The 9,701-nt window shown below is 39.1% G+C and overlaps 1 protein-coding gene across 1 annotated transcript in view; it reads left to right on the top strand.

Annotated features, from left to right (window-relative positions):
- NME7 (NME/NM23 family member 7) overlaps positions 1–9,701 on the top strand; it is a gene marked incomplete at its 3' end in the record, with an annotated part of 39,423 nt that overhangs the window by 11,243 nt on the left and 18,479 nt on the right. Inside the window, exons 5-7 of the mRNA XM_010139170.1 lie at positions 3,505–3,555; positions 5,466–5,673; positions 8,818–8,923. Of these exons, the coding sequence (XP_010137472.1) occupies positions 3,505–3,555; positions 5,466–5,673; positions 8,818–8,923 (365 nt within the window). The remainder of the gene's footprint in view (positions 1–3,504; positions 3,556–5,465; positions 5,674–8,817; positions 8,924–9,701) is intronic.

The following is a 9,701-nucleotide window of genomic DNA, read 5'->3' as shown; positions in this document are numbered from 1 at the left end:
GGGAGTTAAGCTAAGCATTAAAAAGTTCTGTGCAAGTGAGTATGGGTGATTAAATATGTAATGTCTCTATATGAATCCAAGGTTAACTACCTTAGCTTTAGCAATTCATCAGTGTTTACTACTGACACATATATCCTCACCTCATGGCTTCCTGATCATAACAGCGTATAACCATATTGCTGATTGTAACAGCATTGTCTTTAAAGTAGTTGGTTTGTGTGCTCTCAGTATAACCATTGTCTTAATTTGTGCTCTCTGAACCCGCTTTTTTTGCTTTTTAATGACTGGAAGTCCCAGGCAAACCAAGTGATCTTCTGATGTTGTTGCAGGATTGGACAGATTTTACTTGCGCATCTTCCTAACTTCTCCCAACCTTCACTGTTCTCCACCTATCTCATTGAGCCACAAGATTTTAAAAAAGGTCATGCTGCAGAGGAAAGAAAACATGATTAATTTACCCTGGAAGACTTTCCCGAAGTTACTGCACTGTTTCTCCAGTGCTGCTTTGCCAAACCTGTTCATCTGCAATGTATATTTGAAAAGAAAAGCTATCTGTCTTACATAATACCCTTTTCATGCATTCTTATGGTTTCTGCATCAAGTCAGGAACAATTTTCCCCTATGTCAAAAGCTTTTTGGTTTTCTGAATAACTGATAAAGCAACTATCCTCCTCTTGTCTCTGCATTCACCTGCTGCAGTGTTTGATGACACTGGTCCCAGATCCTCCCTCAAACAACTCCAGTTTGTGAGTTCAATCAGGTTTCTAATTTACAATTCATAGTGTCTTTCAAGCTAGATTTTTTTTTTTTTGGCTTGCTTTCCTGCAGTCTGGGAGATTTGATCCTGGAGTGTTGTGTTGGGTGGTTCTTAATTTCATTGTCTGTCTGAGAACTTTAAGAACTGTTGAGCCATGTCACATGCTTTAGAGTTGACTCACACTGAAGTGAAGAAACTTTGAGACTTGAGTTTTTATTGCCTACTGCTATATAAAAATTTCTGCTTGTCTTGTGTAATTTAAAATAATTATTAATAAGCACAAGATTGGTCTGTGATACTGGATATATTTAAAATAATGTTCTGGGTATTCACAGTTTCTCTGCAGACTTTGCCAAAGTCTTCTACTTTTACATCTCTGCAGGCATGCTTGTTCAAACCAGTATCATAATCTATTGTTTTCCTTAAAGGGGTTATTATTGACGTTTGTCTGGCAATCACTGTTAAGTAGACTCATGCCTTCTGTAAAAGTTGTATCCAAGATGTGAAAGTCAAGGCAGGCACCCGCTTTGATAGATCATCTCTCTGGTCTCTTCATTTAATCATATGTCAGTTCAGTCTATTATTCCCAAATGAAGACTGTTTTCCATTCTTTAAAAGCACAGAACTAATGAGAGAAATGAAATGAAAAAGAAATTAAGTTATATAGCACAACTGCAGGTTTTTTATTGCAATAGGGATCCTTAACTGAGCAGTAGAGCTCAAGCTGTTCCAGAAATATATCCCCCAAATATTTCTTTGCATTCAAAAATGCTAATACTTAATCTGTTTGCATACCTTTTTCACATTAGCTTTCCAAAATCATTTGATGAATTAGTTTCAGAAGAGGATTTTCTGGTGGAATAGTGAATTGTAAGCAAAAACTTTAGGCTATTTGCAGAGTGTAGGTTTGAAGCTTGAGATTGCAAGAGCTCCTGTGACTAGCATAATTTTTAAATCATGTTTCTGCACTAGTTATGAAATGGAAGGAAAGCATATTAGCTGTATGGTTGATGAAAATCTTTTCAATTTTGAAAGGCTCATACTTACACTGAACTGAAAGTGAAAAAACAGGAGAAATTCAGTTCCAATGAGCAGGTGGTGATTTTGATAAAAAAAGCTGGAAAAAGAAAGCTATGGCTCTTCAAATATTTATCAGGGTTAGGAAAATTAAATTCTGCTTAGGTTCTTCTTAAGGTTATTTTTTTCCTCTGGCAATATTTGGCTTGAGTCTGAACTGCAAAGAGGAGAGAGATGTGAAAAGTTGCAGATGACAGAACTGTGCCTTTGTTAATAATTGGAATCTGTTATTTGAAAAACATTCAGGTAGTTTCTTTCAGTGAAGAGAGCCACTCAATGTGAGCAAAATCATGGAGATCAGACAAAATCAGAAGATTGTTTCTGCAAGTAAAAGCTCTTTTCCAGGTGGAATCTTTTAGTCTTCCTGCAGCTTTGCTTCAGTTATGAACTTTGTACCCATACTAGGGGTGAGCAATACTGCTTCCTTTCATCTGTCAATCTTCCTGAAGAGCTTGTCCTTCTCCACAAATTTCAGCTTCAGAAAGTGGTACACACCTGGATTTGGAGCAAGCCAAGACCAAGCCTGCACTTCTAAACTGGAATTTTGAAGCTGCAAAATAACTTGAAAACGTCCAAGCATTTTTCTAGCTGTTGCTGTGCAGAACAAGCAGTGCAGTAAGCAAGAGTAAACATGAGAAGCATCTGCAGAAAAAGCAGGGAAGAGAGTAGGTTAGCTAGCTACAGGGGTTGGTGGGGTAAAAAGCCGCAGAATGATATACCCGCAGGTGTATGGATAGTGGGACTGCACCATGGTTTCTGAAAGTTGTGTAGGTGGGTAGCTGAGCCAAGTGCTGCTAGCAGCGTGGCGTGGCAATGCAGAGTTTGGAGAGGGCCACCACTCTGTCTGAAAAGGGTATCCTTTTGCTTCCAGTACCCAAGTAAAGGCTAAGTAACAGCTGTGGTACAGACATACTGTGTATGCCTGCTGCCCTTCATTTGCCTGGCAATGTAAGGAACCCCCCTCATTACAGAAATGCCATTGCTTTGGAAGAAAGCAGTGTGTAGAAACTGCTGTTTTCCCTGAGGGGAAGTGCAAGACCAAATTGAGTTGTCAAATGGTAAGTGTGGGAGAAAGCAAGTTTTAACCTTGGAGGGTATTGTGCTGCCTATGTGACTTGTAGCATTTAAGGATACTGAATAGAAACCAGGTTATGCAATATTCTGTTGTGCACCGGTGTAATCAAACACTAGCCTTGATAAGGAAATAAATTCCAGTGAAGCAGATAAATTGTTTATTTGTGCTTTAAACCCAAACTTCATTAACCAACATACATGCTCAGACTGAGATGAAAGATGAAAACAATGTAGCAGCAAACGGTTTGGCAAGAAGGTGACTGCTGCGTTTATTTCTCGCCTGAGAATGTGGGGATCGTCAGTGACCCTGAAAGTCCATGCTACAGGCTTCAATAATTACTTCCTTCCCAGAGCAGGAGCATAATGACGAGTCAGCTAAAAGCTATACCTGTAGCCATACAAAATATGACAGAAAGTTAAATGTAGTTCTGTTATTGGACATGAACACCCCTCAAGCTGTCCAGCTTGGGAAGGCATTGCCTGTAGAAACATGTTGATGAATGATATTTTGTGGTTTTCAGGGGGCTTATATGTATCTCTGTGTGTGTGTGTATCTATATCTATTCATCTATATCTGTATCTTCTTACTCTTCCAGAAAAGAGGCAGCTGATTTCTACGTAGACCATCAATCAAAACCTTTTTATAAGTAGGTATATCAATTTTAGTTTTGACATGTATTATTAAGCTTATTTATTGAATGTGAGGGATTCATTTACTATATTTGGTACTGCAGGACCATGGGAAAATCAGAACTTGTCTTAGTTGAGTGGAGCCTTTGCAAAGTATGCACCCTGTTCATCTTTCTCCAGGGCCAGATCCTCATTTCAGCTATTAGGGGTTTTAACTCATACTCTTTACAGCGTGATGATATCAGGGGGATGTCTTTGGTCTCTCAGAAGTGAAAATGCTTCTAGTAAGGTGAAACTTCAAAGCCAAGGGAAGAAGCATCTTCAGGATCAGGGTGGAGCTTGCAAGTAGTGAGAAGTAGGGGGGAACACTTAGCTGTGAGAATTGATTTGGTAGCAAGAACCCTAAATCATAAATTACTGAAAGGATTGTGCATGGGGCAGTTGTTTGCTGTTTGACAAAACGTCAAACTTCCATGATGCTGGACTGCTCCACCAAACATGAAAGACCTTAGTCTTTCTGTAACTGACCAGAGATTGTGTCATTTGTACTTTGCCTGAAAGTGCCAACAAACAACTATTTTCATCTCTCTAGATTTGGCAGTCTGCCAGGATGCAGCTCTGCCTTGTGTTCTTTCAGCCGTGATGGAGCCTGAGTTTGCACTGACTTGGTTTCAGTACTGTGCCGGAGTATTAGGGTCTGCCAGGTGCTCGCCTGCAACAGCAACTGATTTATTGTGGGCCTAAACTCCAGCTCTTCACAGAGGCATGGCCCCAGGCTATGTCTAACTATGTTGGAGATCAAAGGAAGATTTAGAATTGCCTTTTCTTCGCTGAATAAGCCTGGTTGAGTATGTTGATAAATAAACAAGAATTTTGCCTATAGTGTTATTTCATAGATGTCTATCTACACTAATGGTAATTATCTGAAGAACTGTAGCTTTTGTACACTGTGGTGTGCCTGTCTCCCATCCTACAGTTCTGTTGGCTGCATCTTAGGATTTTTCTTTAAATTAGAGAATTATCTAGTAGGATTTCTCGTCTCTTCTTGCCCACTGATCACTGCGTAAGTGATGGTTAGGAAGAAGCATACACATCCTCAATTATAATTGTGTGAAGCTCTTTTTTTTAAGAAAGTAGTACAAAAAGCACTGAGTCAAGTTTCTCCTTTGTGCTGTCCAGACTACACAGTGAAGACAGGCACGTTTTGTAAAGATTCAGAATTATACGTACGTAATTTTGTTTAGTTTTTAAATAGAACGTTTGAGTTTCCAATTTTGGGAGGTTGTTTTCTGTGTGAGTGAGGTGGTCAGGAGAGGAGGCAGGCTGTCCTTACAATTTCTTCTCCTTACTCAGATTTATCCCATTAAAATCGTTGACTTCTGCTTATGCCAGGGTTTGATAACACACTTTGTGGTTAAGTCTGTTTTCCCCTGCTGGCTTTCCAAATCTTGCTTCTCCCTTTGTTCTCACTTTGGATTTTGGGTAAGCAAAATCCACAGGAGAGATCCACAGGAGAGTGGAGCATCCCTCCTGACAGCAGTGCTGAAGTTGTGTCCGTGGGGAACTATCACAGGTCACGTGTGAGAATCCTGAAATCCTGCTGTGCTTAGGATTTGTTCCTATCGGACAAATTGTTAGCCGGCTCTCTTTCACCTTTGCCAGAACTGATTCTTCTTGGAATCTAACATACTACACTGTAGCATGAGTGAGTTTGTATTACCTGGTTCTTTTTCTACAACTGTAATAAGAAGGGAATGTCTGCACATGACATAGTCCAACTTCCTTCTCGGACCAGAGCCAGCTTCAAAGGTAGATCAGATTTCTCAAGGCCTTCCTGAGTTGGGTTCTGAGCATTTCCACTGGATCATGTGGTTTTGTTGGTTTTAATTTGTATCATGGATCACCATGTGGTGTCTCTATTTTGCAGTGAGCTTCTCCAGTTTATAACGAGTGGTCCCATTGTTGCTATGGAAATCTTAGGAGATGATGCAGTCTGTAAATGGAAAACATTATTGGGGCCAGCAAACCCGGCAGTGGCTCAGACTGATGCACCAGACAGCATTAGAGTGAACTTTGGACATGATGGCCTAAGAAATGCAGCTCATGGCCCAGATTCAGTTGCTTCAGCTGCTCAAGTAAGTTTTTGACTGTTTGTTGACTGAGGTTGATTTTTATTTTATCTGGTGACAGGAATTCCTCATTTTTTTGCCCACTTGAGTTTAAACTAGTTTTCTTCATGGATCCTTTTTAGCATGGAAAAACAAACTATCTGAAAACAGAAATCTTGTTTATCTCTGTCACAAAGGGGAACCTTGGGCACTTTGATCAGGAGAGCATGCCTGGTCATTTGCAAAGTCTTAGGTAGATCAAAAACACTGAGCTAATTGCATAGTCTGCATAATCTACCTATAGCCTACCAACCTTGGTCATATAAAGAAAGAGATTAAAAAAACCCTTTTGTGCCCTCCTATGTTTTGCTTATCTCTTCTCCACAGTCCTCGTTAGTCTTCTGCCTGCAGCCTACTTTCCTCTATTGTTCAGAATGAATAATTATGAAAACAGGTTACTTTGTAGTGCTTTGTGTTTTGAGAGGTAATACAATGGGCTTGGCTTTGAGGAGTTAGGTTCTTTTTTGCTTTGTTTGCAGAGTATCTTAGTGCTAAGAAAAAGCTCTGGGGCTGGGTGATAGATATTACTAGCATTTCTGCAGAATTCAGGTGACTGTTTGTGTGGGTTGTTGTGGGGTCGATATGCTGACAAACGATGGCAAGAATAAAATTTACCTTATGATTGATATATATTGCACTGTGGTGTTGGCTCTAGACCACTGGGGAAAAGATGCAAATTGTTGCTTCCTTGATCCTAGCGCTACCTCTATTTAAACTGGAACAGTTGCAGTAGCACAGCTGGAGGGAGTTCTGCTCTGGAATATCTAATAAACTGCCAGGTACTGTGTATGAGAAAGTATACACAGAGATTATATCCTGATGGTGAGGGCAGATGTGGTCAGCCTCTTCTTCTAGCTGGCTGTTAGGCCGTGTGGCATAGCAAGCTAACAGCAAAGCGTGGGCAGGTTTCTGCTGCTCCAGCACTCATCTTGCTTACCCACACTGTGCCTGGGCTGCTGGGTCCTCTCCATGTGCCTCTGATTTTGACAAGAAATTGTATGCTGGACCTGAAGTTCTTTTTCTGCTGGCAGACTTGATGAAGATGATACAGAAACAGAAGGAGTTTGGATTCAATTGATCTTTTCTGATGAAGGAGAATTATAGTTAGAGAAGTCTTTGTAGTTGTTGTTAAAAAGCTAGATGTCTTCATGTATAAGCGTGGAAGTTTCTTTTTATTCCTGTGTACTGCTATGACAACTGTGCCAGCTTTTGAACTGAGAGCGTAGGAAAAAGTCTCTATTAGCATAAAATTTTGATTAGAAGCATAAGTATGTGCTTTGGGTTAAGGTTGTTGTTCTTTTTGCATTTCATTTTTTTTGAGATGCAGTTTGAAGCCCCATTCATCTGCAGCTTTTTTATGACTGGGGTTATTTTGCAGAACTCTTGCAGGTGTGTGCATCTTTGTGGTGTTACTGATACCAATCTTCAATAAAACAACTAAAATTGTGAATTTAATACCCCCGTGCCTATTTTACTTTAGTAGGCCCAGTATTATATGGCTGTATAGCAGTTACCGTGGAAACTAGTTGGCTGCACCTTGCAGAAGCTTTGCTGAAAAGAAGGAAATATAAGAAAAAGGGACCTAAATGAACCCTTTTGAAGAGGAACTGAAGTCTCAACCACATTTAATGAATGTATTGTAAACTAAACAGTTAGAGTTAGACTGCATTGTTCTTCTGAGGATTAAATGACAAGTGAAAGTATGCTTCTGGTATGCTCTAGGCTGGTGTCTCTCTGCAGGCCAAATTTTGGAATTTCTTTAGATCAGGAATAAAGAGGAATAAGAATTTTCGGTTTAAGGCTCCACTTGGTTATAGTTTGGCATTTTATTATCCTAGTCCTTCAGCATTATTTAGTTACTTTCCTTTTATGATGTCTAGTGGATAAAACAAAGTGTTATATATTGTAAATATTTTGCTGCCTTCCTCTGGCTGCTTCTTTTAGAGTAAACTTTTGTTAACAGAGTGGGACAAGGTCTTTGAAACATGCAGCGTTTTGTCACTAGAAGGATGTAGGAAATGAACTCTTTTGTCTCAGATATGCCCACTTAAAATATGGATTATTTGCTGGGAGAAAAACAAAAACCATTTTCCCTTCTGTTGAAAGATCCATTAGTTTGAATTGTATAGTTGTTCAAATCAGGATTACAGAAATTATCAGAGTGCCATGAGCTGACTGAGAGATCGTTAAGTCTTTTCGATCTGAAGTGAGCTAATAAAATAAGACAATTCCAGGAAAGGGCCTTCAGCACTGCTACTATTATACAGGAGAAATAAGACAGATTCAGTAGTAGTATTTCCAGGATATTATTATTTCACTTAAATAGAAATTTATCAATTCTCTTACTTATTTGACCAATAGATCTGAAATGGAATCTGTTTTTAGCATTCGACTAACGTTAATTGGCAGATTGTGTAACAGAGGTGAATAAATGGTATGGAGAATGTGTGAAGCTGGCAGTGAACAGTGAAAAATTATCACTGAGGAAAGAAACCTGGCTATCAAGTTCTCCCCAGTATAGTCTTAAGATCCAAACTATATGATACTGAACAGTGGTGGTGGGAATAAAGGAAGTGATTGGAGGCTAAAAAGTTCTTTTGATTCATACAAAAAATCAGAGCAATTGGATTCATCAGCTTCAATTCAGTAAGATGAAAAATAATAACAATATGGTCAATAAGGCATGAGGAGTAAGTCAATGATTTTAAACAAAGTTCAGTCATTTAAGACAAAAAGAAAAATATGTTAAAAAAAATGGAATGCAGGTAAGTTCTGTGTATGGAAAGAAAACAGGCTGAGAAATGGATGATAGTTGCATTTTTGCTCATATGATGGAAAAGATGATGTGAAGAGGGAAGATAAAATATGTGTATATGGGAGTGGATTTGGGAAAAACAGAAAAAAGAGAGTTTTTATGATTATAGCAATAGTGCCAGAGAAGGAAAGATATACTTAAGAGAATATTATAGGGAAGAAGTTTTTGTAGCACAAAAATCTGTAATTAAGGTTTATCTTCTGTAACTATGGATACTCAAATGTTGTAACATATGATAAAAGCTGATGTACGCAGGTAGATAAATTTAAAATGTATGCAATTACAATTGTTTTCAGGAGCTGGAGTTGTTCTTTCCCTCCAGTGGAGGTCGTGGACCAGTCAACAGTGCAAAATTCACAAACTGTACTTGTTGCATTATTAAGCCTCATGCGGTTAATGAAGGTAAGCAATGCAAATAGTGGAGGTGAGAGAATGTGTGCTTCATTGTATCTATGATTGTTCCTGTGCCCTTTTTGGGGAGAATGAGACTGCAAGAGCACAGAGTGTATTTCACAGTACATGCAAAAGTATACAGATATGTTGTCTTTCATAGTATTTCTGCAGCTTAGTTCCATGAAGTTGCATGCTTTCCATGTGGCTACTTGTTAATTTTAGAATAAGCAGGAAGAGGTGAAAAAAAGAAGGGTAAAAATATACATGAGCTGTCCTTGCTCCTTCTGCCCACCACACCCATCTGCTGGAGGTTAGCTTCCTCATGACAGAATGAAAGCAGGACACCTGGCCATATTTCAGGGCCTTCCATTCACTTAGTAACAGATTACGTTAAAACTACTCACAGAGATTTGTGCTGATATGAACCTCATTCTGCTAAATGCAATGGAGGTGGAAAGTAGAAAAGGCTTGTTTACTGTGTGAAAGTGAGCCAAGACCTAAAGCATTTGCTGGATTCCATGATGCTCTCTGTGCTGGAGAATGCCCTGCAAATTCACTGTATGAGTTAATACCGAACAGTTACTGTGTACAAACAATCTCACTTTTGTTTCCTGTACTTACATAGATACGGGAGCATGTAGGAGCAGTGAGTACAGTAAAATATTGGCACTGCAACAGTATTTTTGAGTGCAGAATAAACACTGCCATGTGAGAGCATTGAGAATTTTCTTAGTAACGTGCAGAGAATGCTGCAACATTCTAATCATTTCTCTGTGGACAGCAGGAA

The sequence above is a fragment of the Buceros rhinoceros genome, unplaced genomic scaffold (genome assembly GCF_000710305.1).
Source record: "Buceros rhinoceros silvestris isolate BGI_N320 unplaced genomic scaffold, ASM71030v1 scaffold40506, whole genome shotgun sequence".
NCBI classification, from domain to species: Eukaryota; Metazoa; Chordata; class Aves; order Bucerotiformes; family Bucerotidae; genus Buceros; species Buceros rhinoceros.
The sequence above is the reverse complement of the archived record's forward strand: the minus strand, read 5'-3'. Positions and strand labels throughout refer to the sequence as shown.